Source organism: Alosa alosa, chromosome 13 (genome assembly GCF_017589495.1).
Source record: "Alosa alosa isolate M-15738 ecotype Scorff River chromosome 13, AALO_Geno_1.1, whole genome shotgun sequence".
Lineage (NCBI taxonomy): Eukaryota > Metazoa > Chordata > Actinopteri > Clupeiformes > Clupeidae > Alosa > Alosa alosa.
This window is the reverse complement of record NC_063201.1, coordinates 17,811,327-17,836,829: the sequence shown is the minus strand read 5'-3', so window position 1 is coordinate 17,836,829 and position 25,503 is coordinate 17,811,327. Positions and strand designations below refer to the sequence as shown.

General features: G+C 42.5%; 2 protein-coding genes across 2 annotated transcripts; both read right to left on the bottom strand.

Moving 5' to 3' along the window:
• Window positions 1-3,841: 3,841 nt before the first annotated feature.
• Window positions 3,842-15,139, bottom strand: rragca (Ras-related GTP binding Ca). Its single transcript, XM_048261622.1, has 7 exons — window positions 14,736-15,139; window positions 12,839-13,042; window positions 11,160-11,359; window positions 9,106-9,220; window positions 8,641-8,783; window positions 7,379-7,527; window positions 3,842-6,372 (listed from the first exon to the last, which is right to left on the bottom strand). The coding sequence occupies exons 1-7, from the start codon at window positions 14,916-14,918 to the stop codon at window positions 6,218-6,220; spliced, it is 1,149 nt and encodes a 382-aa protein (XP_048117579.1). The 5' UTR covers window positions 14,919-15,139; the 3' UTR covers window positions 3,842-6,217.
• A 6,757-nt stretch (window positions 15,140-21,896) lies between these two features.
• Window positions 21,897-25,503, bottom strand: gja9a (gap junction protein alpha 9a). The gene is made up of 2 exons (XM_048260922.1): window positions 25,419-25,503; window positions 21,897-24,328 (listed from the first exon to the last, which is right to left on the bottom strand). Exon 2 carries the CDS (start codon window positions 24,304-24,306, stop codon window positions 22,789-22,791), a length of 1,518 nt encoding a protein of 505 aa, XP_048116879.1. The 5' UTR covers window positions 24,307-24,328; window positions 25,419-25,503; the 3' UTR covers window positions 21,897-22,788.

The following is a 25,503-nucleotide window of genomic DNA, read 5'->3' as shown; positions in this document are numbered from 1 at the left end:
AATTAGAGACTGATTTACAGTCATGCTAATAAAGCACAATTGGAATTGAATTGAATTGAATTGAATTGAATTGAACTGAACTGAACTGAACTGAACTGAATGAATTGAAATGAACTGCTTAGCTATATAATGGGGAAAATAGAGCACCGGTTACAGACTGATCATTCTTTTCTACAGTAATAGTAGAGCGGGGAGCGACTTTATGCACTGCAGACTGATGATCCCTCTTTACAGTCATGGTGGAAATGGGCACATAGGATCTCCCAGTACTTAACAGAGGACGGTCAGAGAGCCGTCCACACAGCCAGACAGCCCTGCAGGAGGAGAGACCGCTCCACAGACACAGACTGTGAGTGACAGAAGAAGAGGGGGAAAAAGAAAGAGAGGGAACGATAGAGGGACAGTGACAGAGGGGGAAATGAGAGTGACAGACAGACAGGGAGACAAACAGAGAGTGGAGGAAGAAAGGGGAAAGCGCACGGTCATCTCCTCATCCGTTACGGATGTTGAAAGGAAGAAGAGCTTTCATAGTGATCGCACTCTCTCTCTCTCTCTCTCTCTCTCTCTCTCTCTCTCTCTCTCTCTCTCTCTATCTCTTTTTCTCTCACTGTCACCTATCACTCACTCACTTTCCATGTCTTTTTTTATTCAGATGCTTAAGCATATACACACACACACACACACTCGCATATCACGGTTCAGACTGGCAAATGACTTGGGGGGGTGATTGAGGAAGTTGGGGGTGTGACAATCTGGCATCAGTGTCCCAGTCCACCACACAGCGATGCACAAGGCTCCCGCCTCACGGAGCGCCAAATAAATAAATAAATAAATAAATAGAATGCTGCCTAATGACTGAACGTCAGCCTCCGTCTTGCTTGGGTTCACTACGATGGTCCCCCGTCAGGAACACCACCACTCCCTAAATACACACACACACGCACGCACAGACTCATACAAACACACATACACATACATGCACAGAGGCATACAGACACACTTATATACACACACACACACACACACACACAGAGGCATACAAACACACACACACACACACACACACACACACAGAGGCATACAAACACACACACACACACACAGAGGCATACAAACATGCATACATACACACACACACACAGGCATACAAACATGCATACACGCACACACAGAGGCATACAAACACACACACACACACACACACACACACACACACACACACACACAGACACACACCATACACACACACACACACACACACACCCTTCCTCCTCCTTACACGGCTCTCCCTGGTTTGGTGATCCAAATGACCAGAGCTGTGTCAGTGAAGGAAGGAGAGTGCATTATGAAAATCCTGTCAGATGAGGGCAGAAAGCATGCGATATGTTTTTCATGATCCCTGTGAATAGGGAACGAGCCTATAAAGCATCCCAGTGTGACTAAGGAGCACTCCAGCACTCACAGAGATAGATAGACAGACAGGCGTTCACACACACACACACACACACACACACAGGGCTAAAAAGTGTGGAGGGGATCAGACAAGGGGAACAGGACATCCCAGACCCAGCGATTATCCAATCCTACTTGTTCCATTCCCTTCAAACACAAATGCACAAGACAGAGGGACCTAGAAATCCTCTGCACCACGCTTTAAAAGAGTAGTTAAAAACACGACAGATCCCTTTCTTGTCAATCTCCGAGGCTATTTTGCGTGGCATTAGTGGAATGCTAGCTCCTGTGTTCGCTGATGGTTGCACACGGCAAAGTGAGAGAGAGAGAGAGAGAGAGAGAGAGAGAGAGAGAGACCTTAAGTAAGGTGCCTTTGTCTCAATTTGGGAGTCAGACTTCCATGAGCAAATGTGAAAAGAAAAAAATATATATGTGAATTATGTAGGAAATTATGTGAATTATGATTTGTACACATATTAATGACACCACAGAGACATATAGAGTATCTAATGTGTGTTTATTTGACTATTTTACAGAGTTTCATCATTAATGCCAGGGTTGAGGGGGTGTGACGTGTGGCACTGGTTTTGATAAAGCAAGGCAATTTCGATGGCTGCTATGCTGCCAAATTATAGTAGTACATCATGCTGATTCTCTCTCATCGTTCTGGTGTGTAAAGCTAACATTTCATTTGCATGCTGGTCACCGAGGCGACTGTGGATGAGAAAAGTATGGACGCCTACTACGTCCAAACGGCGTACGTTGGCGACATCTTGTGGTCATATATAGGCTACACTGTAGAATATCCGAGAATATCCTATGCCCCCCTAAGTGATCAAAACCTCATTATTAGTAGTAGCCACTAGTCAGGCCTATGTCTATCCTGCATCTGGTAGGATTTCAAACATCTATCTAGGCTATCATAGGCCGACGTCTGGTGGGAATAGTTTCTTTGTATATCCTACAGCCATCATTTTATGTTTAATTCCTCAGCAAAACACAGACATCTGCTGGATGCGTTCCCACCATGTCTCCAAGAACATGTAGCACTATAGACATGAACATTATCTAGGCCTTTTTATAGGCTAATAATTATAGTAGGCTAGTTTTAGTAGTCTATAATGAAGGCCTATTTCCTTTTTTAATGAAATCAAATTACTCCATTCTGCAACATATAGAGATAGGCTATCACATCATCACGTCGGGACAATGATAATTTAGAACGGCAGGAAGCCATTTACAGGATTAATGCGAGGATTTTTGAAAGAAATTAGTGGCCTAATGAAGTGGATAAATATGCTGTCATTGTTTTATTGTGTCTAAATTGTGTGGAAGGAGTCGAGCTGCCTCGCCGGCGCCCCACATAATGACTCGTGACAGTAGCTGCGAGGCTTATTTAGCTTTGCCTGTCAACATTGGGTAACGTACAGATACACAATGGCCTACCCCTATAATCTCTCGCCTCTTCAGTGAGCGAATTCAAAAATACTTTTTTTACATTGATAAAGACTGCCAAATAATTTACTCACCTTGGCCAAGAGGGTTTATTTAACCACAAGTGAGAGGATATTCAGCCTGTAGTCCTCCTGTTAAGCCTGTCCTCAAATAAATCGACTTCACTTCCATAATCGGCAAGTGAGGCCCCGGTCGTGTTGCAGTGCTGACATTGTAGGCCTAATCAAAGTTATGTGAAAACTCTGAATGCTTTCTTTCAAGTATCCTTTCAAATAAATCTTAAAAAAAAAAAACTTTAAAGTAAAAAGAGTAGGACTAAGCACTTGGTTTAAAATGTTTATTTTATTCTATTGAAATAATAATAATAGTGTTTTAATAAGTAATACTAAGTATTAATAAGTAATAATAAGTATAGACTTAATTGTCTATTATAGACATAAAAACCTCTTTTGATCTTTTGGACCAAACTGACCCCAACATTTAAAAAAAAAAATGTTGTGAAAAATTATTGTGAAGATGGATGTGTAAAAGGAATGAAACAGTGCAGTGCCCTGTTACTGTTCAAACAAGCCATGCACACATTTTGCATTGGTACACTGAACCAGACGCACAATTTATCCCTATTCCTGGTACAAGGCATACCATGTCAGCATATCTACTAAGACACTAAGGGTGGGGGAAATCATGCCTCCTCTCTCCCTTTTTTTACATGAAATAGATTGTGTTCACACTTGAATTTGCAAATATAAAATGTAAAATCAGAATTATCCACATTACCCTCAGTCTACGACACCTGGTATGTTGCATCCATAGAATTATGGGGGTGAAGCTACGTTCGTTCATGTTGGTTTAAATCATCAAGTGACCATTTAATTTAAACTTCTTCGGACAGAGTAGATTCAGTATGCAAATAACAAGAAACCAATCAGATTGCTTTTGTTGATAATTTATTGGTTGCATTGCATGACGACAGTGATAAACTCTAAGGAGGGGTGAATGTGGGTCGTTGGGGTGGGGGGTGAGAGTCTGCACCTTCTCAAGGGCAGTCCAGGTGCGGCGAGTGAAGACATTAAACTCTGAATCCATAGATGGCCCCTTGGGAGGAAAGCTGAATCAAATCCATGCTGTTTTAATAAAATATATACTAAATGTGACGAGTAACCTATGACAGGTTAAAATGGCTCATTGCGATTAAAAAGCTCTGCCTGGAAAGAGAAAGGCACTAACTTAAGGTGTTTACATGTTTATTGTCGTGAACATTTACACCTTGGGCAGAACTTAGGACAGACACATGAGAAATGAGAGCAAGCAAGAATCACTAGCAAAGGGTGACCCCACTGTTTCATTAACAAGTGATTTTGGTCACGATTCTTTTCCAGGATTTCTTAGAACTGTTAGTGCTGATCCCTTTCTAAACAGTCAATGGCATACAGATTACAAGATATCCTCAAGAACTGTGTGTGTGTATGTATGTATGTATGTATGTATGTATGTATGTATGTATGTATGTATGTATGTATGTATTCAATATTTTTTTCCATGATTCCAATTGATGCAAACATGCAGAAAAAAGATAGGCCAAGGGAATTTTGTCACACCGTAGGTGACGTGTCTGGTTAAACAGTATCCTATGCTATTTTGTCAGACACTTTAGTGAAATACATTGGGAAATAGGTGAAACATGGAAGTTAATTACGTCGTTAAGCCTTTACTGACAACTTAATATACTGCTACAGTCACCCTGCTCTGACTCCAGGAAGCAAAAGTGCAAAAATGGCATAACATCAAAGAACATTCATAATTTCTGGGTTCTCCTGTGCGCTTGGGGGTGGGCTAATAGCTGATCAGTGCCATTTGTGTTGCTCAAAGTTCCCCTTACATTCTCGAAAGTAATCTACGTCACAGTGATGCCGTCATTTGCACCAAAGATGCCGACTAAATTTGGGCGCATCGTCATAGAGGGTATCCTGGCTTCCCATCATAGCTATGGCACTGGCATCCGCAGTAAGACCAACACATTTTGGAATGCATGTCAGCATCCATGGATGGCCATCCAGCCTACTCCTAGGCCTCTGTCCATACACAACAAGCGTCTCAACAGACTCACAAAGTGGTTTCTGCCATAGACATTAAGCTACCACAGTTTTGCTGTGGAAGCATACTGAGGAAGGGCTCCAGATGTCACAACAGCTTTGGGCCTTGAGTCTACCCTATATGCCTCTAAATTCCACTAGTTAAATCAGTCACTATATTCAATTAATCAATCACCTTGTCCTCGTTCACTCCCTGATTTCGCAGGTACAAACGATACATGTCTGTTTCACTCTCTCGCTCACACACACACACACACTAAAATATGATCCCTTTTCAAGCTTGACAATCTGAAAATATGGGGAAAAAAAAAAAAAAAAAATCACAGGAAAGGTTTGGGGTGCATTGAGTAAAGTGGACAACAAGCTTGCAGCAAGCAAGCCAGCTTGCGAGCTCCATCTACGTAAGGCTTCGGAAGGGTAGGCCTGCTATCTGCAGGGCTAGACTCCAAGTGGCAGAACTCATCCCTGTCACCTACTCATATGCGAGTCTTTACTTCCCTTCCTCACATCCGTGGACAAGCAGCAAAAAAACAAATTATACAGCAGATTCAAGAGGCTTCTTATGTTCACCAGAAGGTGAGAGAGAGAGAGAGAGAGAGAGAGAGAGAGAGAGAGAGAGAGAAGATAGTCCTTGCAGGGAAGATTCTGTGTGCTTTCATTAATATGTCTAACTATGTTTCTCTCATCATCTACTCACACTTCTGCCCCCTGCTGGTCTTTTTCCCTCTCCTGTCCTGCCAGACAGTGTGTTAATGCCGTTCGTTCACGAAAAAGAGATTCGGCAATTGTCCCTCGCCTTCTCTTTTTGTCTCGTGTTCCCTTCCTCATCCTAACTTAGCAACACTCAGAGCTCTGGCACCGCTCCCTTACAACAGTCTTTTTTTATCTTTTTAAAATGATTTTCTTGATTTATTTATGTGTTTAGTTATTGTATACTGTGGAGGTAGAGTCTCTGTCTCTGTCCCTGTACGGGGGGTTTACTCAGGTGCTGGTTTTAGGGTGGAGGGCAGGTGGGGATGGGGTAGGGTGGTAAGGTGGGGGGGTTATGGGTGGCATAAGGACATGCCCCTCTGCCATCTCCCTCTCCCAATACAGCAGCGCACATTCCTTCCCTTCTCATTTCTTTTGCCCCATTCCGTTTCTTTTTCGTTACATCTTTCTCTCGTCCTTGTGTGGTCCGCTCTTCCTCTTTTTTTTTTGTGCCAGGCCGCGGTCTTCTACACTGTGCTGCGCGGGGTGCCGTTGAGTGCCACGCCTTTCATCAGGCAGGGCGTGCCCGTCGGTGTGGACACTGTTCGCGTGCTCGACATGCCCACCTCAAACACCTCGTGGATGGCCTTCCGGAAACAGTGGAAGTTGTAGTCGATGAGGCCTACGGGACACAGCAAGCACTGATAAGGGCACTCTGCTTTTGTTGGCCAATGGTCATGTTTGTACAGTGATCATAAAGCTAACAAGAGATAGATAGATAGATACTTTATTGATCCCCAGGGGAAATTCAAGGTCTCAGCAGCATACAGACAACACAAACACATTCTTTAACAACAGAAAGAGTAATTAAATTATATTATATATAATTTAATTACTATTATATTACGATATAATATAAAAACACAACTAAGCAATAAGGACAGTAGAAGATAAAGAATATGCTAAATATACTAAAATACAAATTATACTAACACTTAATCTAAATCAATTATAAAAACAGTATCCACATAGTGGTGATTAATCAATCAGAGGCGCTTGCAATGACTGAGGCAGGGACTGAGCCTGTGATTCTCTGTGCATAGTAAGGTAAGGTGCTCTGTGTGAATGAGTGTCATGGTGATGGTGCAAATGAGTAAGTCCAACAGTGCAACAATGCAGAAATAAAGTAAAGTAAAGTCTATATATCTATATATTTAACTATTTTAAGAAAAGGTATAAGTGTGGCCACAGTTCGGCTGTGCGGGGTTATGCATATGTGCTAATGTTGGGGCAGCCGTGGCCCACTGGTTAGCACTCTGGACTTGTAACCGGAGGGTTGCCAGTTCGAGCCCTGACCAGTGGGCCGCGGCTGAAGTATGTCGTGTGGACAATAGTCCCAACAGTAGCTATCAATGAGACGTGACACAATGGCCAACAGCATTTACAACTTATTTTCCAGATTCATTGTATACATATTTAAATACATCTCTGTCACTGGCCACTAATGCCATAATAGCATTTTATTTCATACTGACAATATCAAAGTGTTAAACGTATCTAATTTAGTTATTCAGACGTATTCCTTACTCAAGAGACATACAGGACCAAGTGCTGCGTACGTCTTAAATCATTTAGCGTAGCTGGCAGTAAAAAGGCACCAGAGTAGTGTCTGAGGAATGACCGAGTACCTTTGCGCTCAAAGCTCTCCTCTCGGAGGATGCAGACGAGAGCCAGGAACTTGGTGACCTCCTTAAGGTAGAGCACTGTGGTGTTGTTCAGCTTAATGATAGCCATGGACTCCTTGTCATATGCACTGCCACTGCCATCCTCTTTAAGACTGGAGGAAGGGGAGACACACACACACACACACACACACACACACACACACACAGGGTTCCTATTTTTTTCCATTTAAAAATTACTTTTTCGATTTCAAATTCCAACACTTGACAGTAGATTTTTCTAATCATATTTCACCACTTCCAGCTTCCAAACTGTGTTGGAATGTCTTTTCATGGATATTTTGTTTAGTTCTCTGTAGGTGCAGCGTACATATGATAGTTCACTGCTGACAAAGGCCTAAGACTTTTTGGTTGTAATAACAGGGTTATTGTTTACTGCCTCTAACTTTTACCAAATCCAAGTGGATAAAAAGGCCAACCAAATTGTGTGTTTGTAAAAACACAATCATCTACAGAGTCTACCAGCACTTTAGCAGAGAATAATAGAGCAATGCAAATATATCAGTGCACATGTACATGCACACACTAGTGTAGGGCACTTACTATGGCCTAGATTCATCACCAAAACAAATCACGCTGTTGAACATCTCGCCTTGCTTAAAGTCAACAATATCAAGCTGACTCTGGTCAACCTTTTCTCACACGCTCGTGAACATTTTGGCAATTTCATATTTCAGAAAATGAAGTACATGCAATAGTCTAGAAAAACTTTTTCCCCCATAACCTTTTTTCTTTTTTTCCATATTTTTCTTCAGACATGGAAAATATTACAAATTCTCTTCCTTTCCATGACTAAAAAACCTGAGCCTTTCAAATGCATTCTAACAAAGAAACCACACTGAACTGAGAAGCACTACCACGCTGCTGTGTGTATTTATAGAAAATAGAAACGCAAACACTCACTGCTCGCGTTTCATTAGTTGAAAAATAAATAATAAAATTATATATATATAGATACATATATATATATATATATAAAATATATATATATTTAAACAAATTGTGTAAAAATGAAGATGGTATCAGCCACACTGCCATATCTCAGCCATCTGTTTAGCAAGCTCCATTTCCTTCCCCCTATGGTTGGCCTATCTATCAACAACATTTGTAAATGGACCAAACTTTGTAGTGGGGATTAAAAAGTAGTTTTTTTAGATGAATCAAACTATTGTCACATGAAGGACATGCTATCCACTGGGCCAACTCACCCATAGATACAGGACACATCAATGACCACGTCAATCATGTCACAGCACAACTCATACGACTGCATGTCCACCGGAGAGCTGTCTGTGGCAATGTAGATCTTACTAACCACGTCGAACAAAAAAGCCTTCTCGATCACTGAATTCTGTTGCAGACAAGGAGAGAAAAATAAAAATATTCAACTTCCTGCAAGTTAATAGTCATGCTCAGTGTGAACATAATTTGGGGGGTTAAAAAACTGTGATAATTTTTAAAAAAAAACTCCCATATCAGACGATGCTGAGGAATACAAGCACAAACTTCAAAACAGAGATTGTAGTTAAAATAGATTAGACATAACTATATCAGATATCCCATATTAACAGTAACTTGAACCAAACAAAAACTTACTGGAGCGTTCATGTACAAAAACATGCTTGGCCTTTCAAAAAAGAAAAGATAGCAAAAGTGCAAAAATGAGTACTTACCGATATGAAAATGTTTAGAAGATTCTCCAGAGTCGGCAGCTGAGGGATCAACTTCTGCACTACTTTACTGAAGGCTTCGAATATAGAATGGTCGTAGATACTCGTCAGATAGAAGCTGTGGCACAAGAGAAGATAGAGGTTAGGACAGATCAGTTTCAATCAGGCCCCATGAGAGTACTACTACCTCTAGACATATCTGAACAGCAAGCTGGGGGGGTGTCCAAGAAACAATTCTCCAACATACTTCACTGAAAACCTCTGTTTTGAGTAGCATTGAGTAGTAGTAGATGCTCGTCAGAAACTATGGTGCAAGGTAAGACAAAGCAAATGCCTTGTAATCTATCGTGATGAAGGTGTTAGGCAGGGATCACATTGACTAAAGGCAAGCGGCAGATTTCCTATTGTTCCCTATGGTTCGGCAGCCGAACAGTTGGAGCGGCCACGTAGTGCTAGCATTTGACACACAGCATCACATAGGAGTGACTAAAAAGGCACTGTGGCCATTAGATCATGGAGTTTTGGGTCATGGTGGGATGCCTGGAGATGTGGTTCATGGCCTCAGCCTCATACAGGCCTCACCAAGTTCAGAGGTCCGATGACCGGAAGGGTCAGTGGTGACGTGCCACTGCGGCACGCGACCCAAAACAGTAACTCGTTTGTTGCCCGATTCCCCACCCTACCCCCATCATCTACCAGTACGCACAAACACACGCACACACGCACACACACACATACATACACACATACACACATACACACATACACACATACACACACAAACTGTTAAACCAGAGATGGACAAGAGAAGACAGAACACACAGAGACATTTGACTGTGAATGCTCTGTACTCCACTACTTCACAAGCCACCTCAACACAATGAATGGACGCAACGAATGATAAAGATGCTTCATATGTAAATGAGTTAACAACATGAACTGGAGAAAACATTAGCAATCCTACTTCAGGGATGAAAAAGCTAAAAAGACATCCTGTTCCGTCCATGAAAATGGCCATTCTCGTCCTTGTAAAATCAAAACGTTTGAAGTCAGAAACCACCAGTTTATTATACAGTCACTTAGGCGATTGCTTCTTATGTGTGGTGCACCGTTTCCATGACAGCAGTTTCTCTGGATCCAAACAGTCTTTCGAAGTAGCATCGATACCATACCAGGCAGAAATATTGCTACCATGGCAAACAACACATCATGGCTTCGGTACTCCATTGCAGATGGTAATATTTGCGGGAGCAGGACTAATGTTCTGGCTCGGACACCGGGTCAGGGTCACGCTTAGTCTTATCCCTTTCCCTTCTCCGGTACAGCATGAGCTTGACTGACTTTGTCACAGAGGTCAAAGGGGTCACGTGGGTCCTTGGGTGTCCGCACAATAGCAGCGTGGTGATCTGACTCAGACGTCGCAGCACAGAGGAGAGGCCTCAGAGGAATCTGGCAGAGTGGACTTGAGAATGCAGAACATGTATTGTCTGCGTGCAAGCTACTGTGCCACAGTGTCCCATCTAATCATCTAGCCCTCCAAACATGGCAGGCGACCGCAGTATAGCTACAGCTGTTGCCATTGCGCCACTTTTTGCACCTCACTGTTAAAGCTCAACAGCTTTCGTAACTACTATCCCCTCATGCATCGGGCCTCTTTGACAAATCTGTGGCCTTCAGTCATGCATTTGTTTCAGTTGGTCTGCAATCGTGCACAGTTTTCTTGGAAATAGCTTTGCTGAACAACAGGCTTTTAATGACACCAACAGGATTAACACAAGGAGCATAACCACACAAGCTAAGCTTGATGTGTGGATGGGAGCCAAATGCTTAACACGCTTAACATGCTTTTTGCCTTGATTCAGATAGGACAGTGGAGAGTGACAGGAAACAAACAGGAGAGAGAGAGATAGGGAGCGATCAGGAAATGACGGGTCGTACTCGTACCCAGGTCCCCATGGACACTTGGAACCGAAAATGGCATGGAAACAAACAAAAATGTTGAATCAGTACAATTCCTGACGATGTCTATTGTGTGTTGCAAGTGTCTCACCACCCACCTGAGGTGCAGCTTCTCCAGGCTAGCGTCTGCCAGGTCATCATTGGCCCTCTGGTTGATGTCCCTTTGTGTCTCAATCTTGTGATCGTCGGACAGGCCGTCCACCTTGTGGATGAAGACCTCGAAGTTGATCTCGGGGTTGACCCTGTAGGCCCGCGACACGGTAAGGTGAAGCCGCCCCAGAGCCTCCACATAGTCATCCTATACGGCAGAACAGGGGAAGGGTAGCAGTCAGAATGAAAAGTGCTTAACCCACAGTCCACCCCCCACCACACACACACACACACACACACACACACACACACACACACACACACACACACACACACACACACACACACACACACACACACACACACACACACACACACACACACACACACACACACACACACACACACTCTCTGTCTGTGGATCTTGCTGAATAGGATACTACTGCCAAAGTAAAATAATCAGACACACAAACCTTGGTCAGGGTTTACTTAACACGATTTGGGCCAGTATGTTTCCTGTTTATGTTGCATTTGGACCTACTACTAGATTTTAAATTGTGACGTTAGAAAGCTACTCCCAGCAGTGTTGTTTACCTGCACTGTTTGTTTAACAGCGCAATTTAAAACACAAAATCATACTCATAATCAAATGCAGTCTTTCCTGATTCCCACTGGTTACAAGCCAGATTTTCTCAGACTCAGAGAAAAATGGTTTCAGAACTGGGTTTTGGATTAGCGTCTGACAAATAAACTTCAAACACAAACATGGATACGTTCCTACGCCAAGTGATCAACAGAGCTGAACCATGTGACAAATGGTACTTGAACAAAGAGCAACTCTCAGAACTCATTACTGAAACTGATACGCTTGTATTTAAAACCCTTCCTCGTGATCAGGTGCTGCTGAAATGTGTGAGTTGTGTCATAATCCAACACCACCACATCAGGCACTCACCATGCCTAACAGGTGGGCAGATTTTCATATGTGCATGAATAGGTGAGACAATACTTTTAAAAGAAGTTAACATAAAGGTAATGAATATCCTGTCCTTCGGTCATCATGTTTGGTTGTAGTTGGTTACTGTACAGCAGTGTGAATCAGCTTTACTGCATGTTGAATTTTAAGAATATATATTGACATACAGACCGTATTAATTTAATGGCAAACATCCATGTCATGTGCTGAATGCCATGACTGGGCTGAGGCTAGCCTTGACGAGTCTGACACACTGGCAAGGTCTGATGACACTGGTGTAACCTGTTCATAACTCACTCTTTGTCTTAACGGTAAAATTAAGGATTTAATTTCCTTATGACAACCAAATAACTTCGTCTGACTCACAAGTAAGAATACAAAACTCAAAGAACATCCAAAAGTGTCAGAGAATGTGCGAATGGTTTGTCTACAGATCTCCTTAGAAATGGTCAACTCTACGATTTCACCTTGAGGGAAAGCATTCAGATCCAGCAATGCCACAGTCTGCAGGGCTTAAAGCAATAGAAATGTCTGTGCCTGAAGTTTCAGATATTTATGAGGACGCCATATATACTGTAGTCTCATTGTCCATTTTCAAATCTTAGGCATACCAGGTCACGCCTGAATTAAGGCACGGTGCCTGAACACTTTAAGCCCTGAGTCTGGGACTTAAATGAACTTCAACATCTCATGTTTAACATCAATCTTTACCTGAGCATCAATGACAAATATCAGGGCCCCCGTGCCTCTGAAGATCATCTCATAGTCGAAAGTGGGGTCAAAAAAGTCCACCTGCCCAGGAAAGTCCCAAATCTGAAAATTGACGAAGGAGCTACTCGAGATGTCATCCTTGTAGATCTTGTTAGTGCTCTCCAAGAACAACGTCTCATTTGGAGACATCTTGTGAAACACCACCTAAGAAGAGATAAACATTTGAGATCAAAGCAGTTTTAAGGTAGCTGGTTAGTACGCAGACCTTCTCAATTGTAAGTGAGAGTGGGTCTGGAAAAGGTTCACTGACTTACGACTTCCAGCAGTGGCATAACTAGCAGTGAATTTAAACTTAAATTGGTGCATTAAAACTCTTACCAAATCATTTCAAAAGCGTAGCAATCTCGCAAACCAAGGTTTTAAATGCAGTTGTTTACTCAATTCCAAAGAAATACACGTCAATGCCGGATTAGCAATTGTATTTGAGTGTGTGTTTTAGAGACATTGGAAAAGGGCTTCAATTGCTTCTTGGCCAGACAGACCTGCAGAGCAAATCTCAAATTTGCCAAAAGTTTGTATGGGTATTCCCAGGCTAGTGTTAAGGTGCTTTTAAAACAAATGGGAAATGTTCCAACCACTCCATTTAGGCCAGTTAACAAGGCAATATGCAATATGAGTTTGCATAAGGAACCCAACCCAAATCAAATGACATTGCTGACTCACCAGAGTAGCCCAGGCATTGAAAACACAATGAAGTGCTGTATTTTTTTTGTCTTAAGAACAACCTTTTCCTCAGTTATGAAACATGTTCCGTTAGGAAACAAACATTTTATGAAACCAGTTTCCATTTTCAGAGCAAATTCCCCTGTGCACTGATTCATATTTTATAAAGCACTTTATTGTCATTTACCACACATGAAAAGATATCTTGCAAAAAACAAAAGCGTAGATATGTGATTAATTATTCATCTGTTCGATTTAGCTTTGCCAGGGAAAAAGCAACCAGATAGACCTTTAGTCAAAATGCTGCGATTAAATTAACTCTGGTCTGTAGTAGTCCTAACCTAGTGTGAATTACACTGTTAAACCCTGATAAATTTGCTTTGCCTCACAGGATATATGGAACATATTGTTTACAGTGAAATTAACTATTAAAAGTAATACATTAACCCTTCATCATTGGCAAACGCCAAAGTTCAAGATAAGCCTATATCAATTAATTAATGTTTGTGGTAGCAATTATTGTCGGACAACAAATTGTTATCGAAATTACTAAGACACTAACGTACTGTGCGTCTGTCATTTCGAGGGATCCGTCACGCACACAGAACACATAACAAACAGTCATCGCTCCTCTCCGTCACGTGCTCTGTTCGCACCGGATGAGTGCCACTAGGCTACCGTCGGAGTAGGGAATGACTTGGATTTATGCTCCTTCATGCAGCTAGAAAGTTAGCTAATGATTAAGCTGACTGATTGACTACGAACCTATATCACCACGTATTGGGGGAACTGCTTTTACGTAATGACACTATAAGATTCATGGATCGTATAATGCTGACACTACGTGTAGGCGAGGACATAGGGACAGCAAGCTAGCAAGCATTTGCAAATATGACCATTACATAGCTTGCTAGCCAGGTAGCCAATTTGCTGCGGTTACTGTAGTGCAACTGACTGACTGTATGCTCAGCAAGTTAGTATTTGTACCCCATTATGGATCATGCTTCTTCATCACTGTAGCCACCGTTAGCTGTTTAGCATGCCTGGGGATAACGTTATGTTTGGTTGGTGATATAATCGCACAAGCAGGCATCAAGAATACACTACACAAATGAGCTCTAGGCTTCAGTGCTAACTTCGCTCATGTTTGCCAGTAAGCAAGTGTTAACGGTACCTTTTGGATCGAAGACTTGCCACTCCTTCGCAGCCCCATCAACAATATTCTTGGTTTACTGTCTGAGGGTGATGGACTGTCTTCGATATCGGCCTCTTCCTCTTCCCCATAACCAAAATCTTTTGGGAAAGAGTCCGCTACCCCAAAGCTATCTGCCAGTGGTTCTTCATACTGTATCGACATTTTGACCCGACGATGCTCGCTTCCCCAATCCCCCCCTCCCCCTGTCTATTAACTGTGGTCTGTTATGTAGATTTCTTCGCCGCTACCTATGTCCATCAAATACTGGTCAGCGGGCATGGGTTATGTCTGAGAAGATCTCTACAGAGCAGAGATAAGCGATTCCCCGTCTCCTTTAAATCGTCAGGTCCCCAATGTTTCCTCTCCTGAAACGAAAGCTTGATCTGGTCCCGCCTTAAAATGCGATTGGATGTGTAGCAGTCGATGTCAACCACCACTGGTTAAAATATGTGTCATTCATTTACAGGAGTCGTTAGGTGGGCCATCCCAAGTCATGTGTTTTTATATCACCTGACTTGGCCAGTCGGCTGGCTGGTGTGCAAGGCATGGCTTGTTTTACTGACCTTTCACCTGGAGAAAAGGTGTTTTTTCCAAATTTACACTCAAGACATGACCTAACGTGCAGAATTGGTGATTCAAAAGGATTGTACACTTTCGTAACACTAGAATTTGACGCCTTATAAAGTTCAAGTAGCCTACAATGTTAGGGTAGGCCTAGGAGTTAGCCTGCCCTTGCATTTAAAAGCTATAGAAGCGGTCATTTGTATTGTAACCTAGCCTACTCAATCTTTTATCATTCAGTTACTTCCAACAGTTAGATCATTTGCAGTTCACTATTTCACCCCTGGATGGCGCAAAATAACATCTTCACATTTACAGACTGCCCAAAACTTTGAAGCATGGTTATTTGGTCACTCTCGTTCTTGATACTGTCAACGTTTAATATCCCTGATGTTTATTCGGTCTTATACAATACAAGTGTGAAATTATATAGGCCTAATACAAGTGTGGTCATATGCAGCAATATCAGACAAAAACAGGCCTAATGTTCCTCAGCCCTCCAGTATGGTGTTTGTGTGCTAAACAAAAAAAGGAGGCCCCTGGTTAAAATCTTAGACAAGCCTTATAATCTGGGCCTGGTTTTACAAATTTTGCACTATATAATTTAAACCTAAAATATACCTTACTGTACTGTAGGCATTCCCAAAACCTAAGATAAGTAGAAGCTACATTTGGAATGTCTGGAGTGGACCACTCTTAGGGCTGTATTTTGCACCCTGGCGCATGGCGTAAAACTCGTTTTCCATCCGCGCAAAGTTTAATTCCTTATTTTGAATGTTTATTTTTTAAACAATGCGCCCAGGGGTGTGGCAATTAACAACTTAGGGAGTGGCTTAGCGCATTGTCTAAAAACCGCTATTGTACACCTGGTCAGAAGTCTATGGCGAGTTGTTTACAGTATATGTTATTTTAAAAGTTCATTGTCAACAGTCATATTGGCAGGTGCACAAAGCACCATCCTTCTATCATCCATGAACGCACACCAGCGCACATCCATGCAAAACATTACAAATTGGAAACATATTACAATGGGAAACATAATTAGAATAAAGATATTACGAAATACTGTAGGCCTACATCTCATAATGAGTAGTTATTCACCATCATTTGCAAATTGGTAATGACGGTTAAAAGTGATTAGGGGAGAGGCGAGAGACACGTATGGAGCACAGCTCAAGACAGATAGATAGATAGATAGATAGATAGATACTTTATTGATCCCCAGGGGAAATTCAAGGTCTCAGCAGCATACATACAACACAAACACATTCTTTAACAGCAGAAGAGTAATTAAAGTATATAATATAAAAACACAACTAAGTATAATTTGTATTTTAGTATATTTAGCATATTCTTGATCTTCTACTGTCCCAACTGCTAACACTTAATACAATATATAAAAATATACTAAAATACAAATAACAAAATTACAAATTATACTAACACTTAATCTAAATCAATTCTAAAAACAGTATCCAGTATGATTAATAAATCAGAGGCGCTTGCAATGACTGAGGCAGGGACTGAGCCTGTGATTCTCTGTGCATAGTAAGGTATGGTAAGGTGCTCTAAGTAAAGTAAAGTCTATATATCTATATATTTAACTATTTAAGAAAATGTATAAGTGTGGCCACAGTTCGGCTGTGGCATGGAGGGGGGGGTTATGCATATGTGCTAATGTGCTAATATAGCACGCAAACAGTGAGGCATAAAGACAGTGGTACAAGTGGCTAGTGGACAGACAGTACCAAACATGGAGGGGATGAAGAGGCAGACAGACTATGCAGAGAAGTCTATCTCTCCTCTTCCCTTAAGTGAGGCATTGAACAGTTCAATGGCCCTGGGGACAAATTACTTTCTCAGTCTGTCAGTTGTGCAAGGCAGTGAGCGAAGTCTCCAGCTGATCAGGCTCTTCTGTTTAACAGTAGTGCTGTGGAGTGGGTGACACTCATTGTCCAAGATGTTGATCAGTTTGTTCAGGGTCCTTATGTCAGATAGTGAAGTGATACACTCCAGTTCAGCTCCCACTACAGAGCCAGCTTTCCTTACCAGCCTGTCAATTCGCCCCACATCCTTCTTCCTTGTGCTTCCACCCCAGCATACTACTGCATAGAAGAGGACGCTGGCAACAACAGACTGGTAGAACATCCTGAGGAGCTTACTGCACACATTGGAGGACCGCAGCCTCCTCAGGAAGTACAGCCTTCTCTGCCCTTTCTTGTAGAGTGCATCAGTGTTGGCTGACCAGTCCAGTTTATTGACCAGGTGGAGACCCAGATACTTGTAGGTGCTAACCACCTCCACATTGACCCCATCAATGTGAACTGGTAGCAGAGTGGGCTTAGACCTGCGGAAATCCACCACCATCTCCTTGGTCTTTGAAGTGTTAAGTTGAAGATGATTGAGTTTGCACCATTGCACAAAATCCTCCATCAGGCTCCTGTACTCCTCCTCCTGCCCGTTCCTGATACACCCCACAATTGCAGTATCATCAGAAAACTTCTGCATGTGGCATGACTCGGTGTTGTAGCAGAAGTCAGATGTGTACAGGGTGAACAGGACTGAGAGAGCACAGTTCCCTGTGGCGCTCGGTGCTGCAGATCACAGTGTTAGAGAGACAGTTCTTCAGTCTGACCGAACTGTGGTCGCCGGTCTGGTAATCTGTAATCCAGGTTACCAGGTGGCGCCCACACCCATCTGCAAGAGCTTGTCTCCCAATCTGAGGGGCTGGATGGTGTTAAAAGCACTTGAGAAATCAAAGAACATGATTCTCACAGCACTTTTCCCCTTGTCCAGGTGGGAATGTGTCCTGTGTAGAAGATAAGTGATGGCATCGTCCACGCCCACTTTCTCCTGGTAAGCAAACTGTAATGGGTCTAGTGCATGGCGTACCTGGGGTCTGAGCATGCCTAAGACCAATCGCTCCATTGTCTTCATCACATGTGATGTAAGAGCGACAGGTCTGTAGTCATTAAGCTCACTAGGGTGTGGCTTCTGTGACATGATGTCTTCCACAGTGTTGGAACTTGTCCAAGGCGTAGGCTCAAATTGAAGATGTGCTTCAGTGGTTCCCCCAGTTCAGCAGCACAGGCCTTGAGTAGCCTTGGGCACAGTCTGTCAGGCCCATCTGCAGTGAAGACGCACTGTCACGAGATATAAGCAACTCCTCTGCAGGATAAATGTTTTTTATTCAGTCGTTTCAGCAATATTAGGGTAAGTGTTGCTTTTTCCAGCCTATATTTTCGATGGTAACCCATTGTCAGTCAATAAGTAACTGCATATAACTGTCTTGTCGTTGACTGACACCATGGTGAAGTTAGTTTCACTTTGCCAATGAGTTCAAATAATAGAGTGCAAATGTGTGAAGGCTATGCTAGGTTTTAGTTAAGCATGGTTTAGTGACTATTCCATACGGTCTTGCAAGGAGCCTCCTTCAAATGTGCCGTTGAATGTCAAAATACCGATGCATTTATTGACATCGCGCTTTGCGCTGGTAAAGGGAATGGCATATGTCATTCTCATTGGTTTAAATGATGTTATACGCCCCAAACACACCCATGACTGATTAAAAAACCTAGGAACACCTTGTTGCGCCATGCGCTCGACGTTTGATAACGAACACCCTCCCAATGTGGATTGGACATCCTACTAATTTGAATAAGCTTTTGACGTGACGATGCGCTTTTGACTGTCATGAGGGCCCATAAAGTTATTGGCCTTCGCATCACAATTTCAAGATAAAACAAACAAAGGTTTCTCTTTGGGGAATTCTTAAGATATTGTTTGGGAAACAACTTCAGTAAGGTGTCTTGAAATTATGTTGTAAAACTATTTAACATTACATGCTTATGCCAACAAGACCTACAGGACTTGGGGTGAATTATTTACAAACACTCTCAGAATTCACTTGCAAAACAGCGCATGAGTTCGGCTGTGGCAACATCCAGGCAAACTTTTTTTGGTTACACTTGAAGGTATCTAGAGTGACATGACACTGTCATGAACGTGTCATAATCATTATAAACAAGTCATAAACATTTATGACATAACGCTTCTGTCACTCACTTCTGTCAAGTGTCATTCTGTTTTTGTCATGACAAGTTAGGGTTAATGTAATTTGTTTTTTGTCGGGAGCGTGCCTATGTTCCCACAGCCCTATGTTCCCTTACCCTAACCTTAGAAATGTGGGACATTGGGCTGTGGGAACATAGGGCTGACCCCTTTTTGACCCCGTCATGACAAGTTAGTGTTAGGGTTATAACAGTGTCATGTCACTCTTATGTAGATACCTTCAAGTAAAGTGTTACCCTTTTTTTTCTCTCTCTCTCATGTCATACTGTGTTGATAGTGGTATTATGAGAGAGGTTTAAAACAGAAGTGGCAGAGTGTGTAACAGCTCTGCTGAGTTACCGGGTTTGAAGTGCCTTTCAAACAAACATCAGCAAAATAAAGCTTTGAGAATGAAATGTTATCCCATTACTCCCCAATACACGATTTCAGTTGCTCAATAGTATGGGGTATTCTTAGTCATGCTTTTTATTCCATTGCACCTAATTTGACAAATCTGGACTGCTGACAGGCCATTTTAGCACATGGCAGTAGACTCTTCCTCTATGGATACTATTTAAATATGTGCAGAATTCATTTTGCCATTGTTTTCCTGAAATATGCAAGGTCTTCCCTGGAATAGATATTGCCTGGATGGCAGTATATGTTGCTCAAAACCTGTATACCGGTACATCTTTCAGAATTGATGCCCATGTTGTAGGCACTATGCTCCTCCACACCATCATAGATGTTGGGTTTGGAACTGAGCACTAAAACAAGTTGGATAGGTTGGATAGGCCCTCTCCTCTTTAGCCCAGATGAGTCCATGATTTCCAAAGAGAATGGCAAATTTTGATTGGTCTACCCACAGGACCTTTTTCCATGTTACTTCAGTCCATTTTAAACAAGCTCAGGCCCAGATAAGACGGTGGTATTTTCTGTATCGTGTTTCAATACAATTTTGGCTGAATTGAGTATCAAACTGTGCACATAGACAATGGTTATCAGAGGTTGTCCTGACCCCATACAATGACAGGTGTGGAAACAGGTCTGGTGTTGATGCAGTGCCATCTGAGGTCCAAAAGACCAAGACCATCCAATTTGTTTTTCAGCTCCTTCCCTTGTTTGCAAAGATTTCTTAACCTGGCAATAGCCAGATGAATTTCGCTCCGCCTAGCTCCACTCATCCATCTGGAACCGATCCATTGAAGTGCTGCTTCAGAAGGCTGGGCCTAATCAAAAAATGCTTGCATATGATTGAATAAGCCACTTGTCCGTCATCTATTGACGTGCTACTTCAACCACTCACATCGAAGCCAACCCGTGACGCTAATAACAGACTCACAGTCGCTTCTACGCTATGTCACATCTATGAAACTCCCGCCCTGCGTACTGATTGTCTAAACAATAAAGTTGGTTGGAGAAATCACTCTCAATGGAAGAGGTCCCAGATGGATGTGAGTGAAGCTAGGCGGAGCTAAGCGGAACGACATTCATCTGGCTAGGGTCAGGTTAAAGATTTCTCTGGATTCTCTGAATGTTTTAATAATATTATGTCCTGTAGACGATGAACCCCTCAAATACTTCACCATTTCATTTTAATAAGAAGTATTAAAATGACATTGTTTTATCATTTGTGCACACAGGTTTACACAGAGTGATGAAAACCCTACATCTTTACTTCTAAGAGACCCTGACTCTTTGGGATGCTCTTTTTCATACCCAATCATGTTGCCAGTTACCCTAATTAGTTGAGAAACATTCCTCCTTTTGTTTTCTTTATCATTACACACCTTTTCCAGCATTTTGTTATCCCTGCCCCAACTTTTTTTAAAACATGTTCCTGGTATCAAATTCATGAAATACTCAAATTTGTCATTTTCAACATTTGATATGTTGTCTGTGTCCTTTTTGCAAGTTTAAGAGATTTGCAGATTATTACATTCTGCTCAACATGTACTTAGTTGTTTAAGCGCTTCTGTGTTGTGGTTTGTATAATATTGTTTTATTTTCATTAGGGTGTTGATTCATTTGACATTATTGTTTATTATTGATATTCTCCATAGCCTTATGTCATTGTTTTTATATTATTGATTGAATGGACATTATTGTTTTATTGTTGCTTTTCCCCTCATTTTCATTGCTTATTTTATTAGGCTATTGATTGAATTGATATTGTTGTTTATTATTACTATTCTCCTTATTATATTTGACCAACATTCTAATCTGTTCCCTGTTCAATTTTAAATATTATGTTGTTTTGTATTTGTGTGTCGCTTTGGACAAAGGCGTCTGCCAAATCCATAACCATAACATATTTTTGTAATATTTCTGGCCATTTACATCCCTAAGTATTACAACTTTTGGACCTACATACCATCTTGACAAAATGTAAATAAAGTCATTCTCAGATTTGAAATTGTTTTATTATTATTATTATTATTATTATTATTATTATTATTAATAATAATAATAATAATAATAATAATAATAATAATAATAATAATAATATATTTTATTTGTAATGCATTTACATTTTCAAGAAACCTCCAAGTGCTAAAAGTTTGCACAGAAGCCTGAGAGAGAGAGAGAGCAGAGTGATCACAGAAAAAGCCCAGTGCTTTTGAGATCAGTGTTATGTAGAAACACTATTTTGGTGATATTTGTATGTTTCCTTCCATTCCATGTAAATTGTTGTTTCAATACCCATATGCCCATGAAAGTGTATGGAACATTTATGTATTTTACATATCAGAATAACATTGTATTTTTTATTTTTTTTATTTTACAAAGCAAACAAAGTCACACATGTTCAAATTTAACTACAAACCGTCACTTTCATACTGGCAAAAGCAGTTCAATGAGTAAACATCTAATCCTATCCCTAGGCCACTGGTTGCTGAGCTCAAATGAATGTGTACAGTATTGCTAATAACTAGTAATAATGTATTTGCAAAGCACACATGTAAACTGCTGCAAAATCATTGGAGCTATGCATATGTCTTAAGCATGGATTTAGGACATCCTTTGATTTCAGTCTGATGATTTGTACTGTGCAAAATCACTTTAAATTTAGTCCAACTCGTCACACAGAAATATTTCTACTGTAATAGTACTGTAAATGAATAGTTACTTTGTACTGCAGTACTGAAACGCTCTGTAAGAGCCCCAGTCCAGTCAACCAACACTTTGACATCTCAACAGAACTTTCTTTTAACAAACAAAAAGCCTTAAAAGCATGCAGATTGTCTCTATGTTTTGTGTGATGATGTCATCATGATGTCATGACCATGGCTAGAAAAGTTTTGGATAAGTGGACTCTACAGACTGTTCACATGTCTTTATTTTCCAGGGCTCTCCAAATGAATATCCTGTCACCTTGCGGTCGAAGTTGGGCACTTCTGATGGCCCGACTGTCAGGCCGTTATATCTGCAGGTCTGTTGGGGCGGCTCGTCTGCTGCTGGTGCTGCTGCTGGCCACTGATGTGCGGCGGGCCGGAGACAACATTCTAGGGCTCCCCCTCGATTCCGAGCTCGTCTCCTCGATGGAGTCAGGTGTGCAGGGCCGGCTGGGTCTCTTGGACTTGGAGCCCGAGCGGGACCGAACGACGGTGTAGGGTGCGCTGCCGTTGGCACCGGCACGACCCTTGGCACTCCCGTACGAGTCCGCCTCCGAGGTGTTGCCCTCGACCACCGTGGAGCAGTGCCAGGGTGCGGTGACCTTCCAGGGCTTCTTGACCGCACTCACCGGCAGCGTGGGGCACGAGGAGTGCGTGGAGTCCCTGGGCAGGACGGGCGAGTCAGGGCTGCTCTCCGACTCCCGCTCCTCGTCATGCGGTGGGAGGTGTGCCTGCTCCTCCGCCTCGTCCGGCTTGGGTGGAGTGACCGAGTTGCTCGGCCCTGAGCTGCTGGTGTTGTTGGAGTTGCTGTTGTATTCCGTGGGGCTGTGCGCCGACTCTTTGAGGGCGTCCACCCCACCTTTAGGCGGCCCGTCCCCCTGAACCGGTACGAAGGCAGAGGAGGGGTTGATGAGAGGGGGGTAGGCTGGACCGTCAGGCGGCTTCTCCATGAGCAGATTGTAGCCGCTCGGTGCAGAGGGCAACGTGGCCTTTCGCCCGGTGGTCATGCCCATTTGGGGGACCACCGAATCCTTCTTGCACTTGCTGGGGTAGTAGCTGTCTTCCAGGTCGTCCCTCAGGTGTGGGTAGATGTCCAGGATGCCCTTCTTGAGTGTCTTGTAGCCCAGGTGCATGATCTCCAGGATGTTGAGGAAGAGTGAGATGAAGGCGATGCACTGCATGAACACCATGAAGACGCTCTTCTCGGTGGGCCGCGACACGAAGCAGTCCACGGCATTAGGGCACGGCTCGCGCTCGCACTTGAAGAGCGGGTCCAGCTGGAAGCCGTAGAGCATGTACTGGCCCGTGATGAAGCCCACCTCCACAGCGGAGCGCGTGATGATGTGCGCCACGTAGGTGCGCAGCAGCGAGCCGCGCAGCGGCGCCTTGTTCAGCTTGCCCTGGTCCAGCTGCCGCATCTCGCGCTCGATCTTCCGCCGCACCTCCGCCTGCTCCGCGTCCACCTCCTCCAGCTCGCGGCGGAGCGCAATCTTCTTGCGCTGGCGCTCCTTCTCCAGCGCCCGCAGCCGGTAGAGCGCGTGGCCCATGTAGACGAGGGAGGGCGACGAGACGAAGATGACCTGCAGCACCCAGTAGCGGATGAGCGAGATGGGGAAGGCCAGGTCATAGCAGACGTTGCGGCAACCGGGTTGCTCCGTGTTGCAGATGAAGTCGGACTGCTCGTCGTTCCACACGTCCTCGGCCGCCACGCCCAGCACCAGCATGCGGAAGATGAAGAGGATGGTCAGCCAGATCTTCCCCACCATGGTGGAGTGGATGTGGACCTCCTCCAAGATCCCACCAAGGAAGTTCCAGTCCCCCATCTTCACACGCGCATCTTTGTGACTGTCCAGGAAAGAGATACATGGGTTAGAAGGAGTTTAGTTTTACATTTACATTGATATGTATTCACAGCAGGCTTGTGCAAAATTCCAGAATTGAATTGAAACTGGCACTTAAATTCCAATTCAATTCTTGAATTTCACTGAGGTAGCAAACAGGAAGCAGAATTGCAATTCGAATTGTGCACAACCCTGATTCACAGCACTCAAGCTACAGTGCTTTAGAGGAGACCTACAGTAACAGTTAACAGAATACTACCTTACATACAATACAAAATAACCACAGGATCATAGGATAGTGCAGACATTTAAGTAGAACCAGATAATGTATTGGAGAGAGGTACAAACAAGAAGTGCATAAGTGCAATCTAGACATGTTGATAGAACTCTTAGGAGAGGAGGTATTCTCGGAAGAGTTGGCTTTTTTTTTTAAGATATTAGATTAAAGACATTTGGTGACAGAGTAAGTGAGTTGGTTACAATAATGGCCGACTGGGCTAGTCGACCTCTTATTTAGCCTCATTAGCCTTGCCAACAACAGAGACTGTACCTTTAAATAGACTAATGATGCTGATGCATGTTGTTATATAAACCCTTGAAAGAGAGAACAATGAGCAGTACCTAATGCCTGCAGAAAACAATGATTAATTACATTTTATTTCAAACAAATTGTACCTCTATGACACGCATCAGCCATCTTGTTCATTTCATTTATCTAACTTTAAATGGCACATAGGACTGTCAAGCTAACTATTACATTATGCATATTACAATTATTTAGTATTGCCTATGACTGAAAGTAATAAGTAAAATTGATATTAGATTTTAAAAAACAGTTGCTGTATATTTGGAGATAGTGAAATGGCATTCAATTCAAATGGCAATCTATTAGACTTCAAATAGCCTACAGTAAACTAAGCATGTTGAAATTCTTTTTCATTTGATTTCAACTTAACTTTAATCAAATAGGCTATAGCCTACACATTGTTTGTGCTACTACTCATTATTCACTAGGTTACATTTTAATATTGCAACAAACATTTGAATTAGGCTACTAATTAAGAAACAAAAAGTAGGAAGCTATATAATCTTACCTTCAGCCAGAAAAAACGTATGTAAAACGCAACATAGTGCGGATTAAATCCCAGAATTTCACATTGTTAAACACTTGGCTTGTTA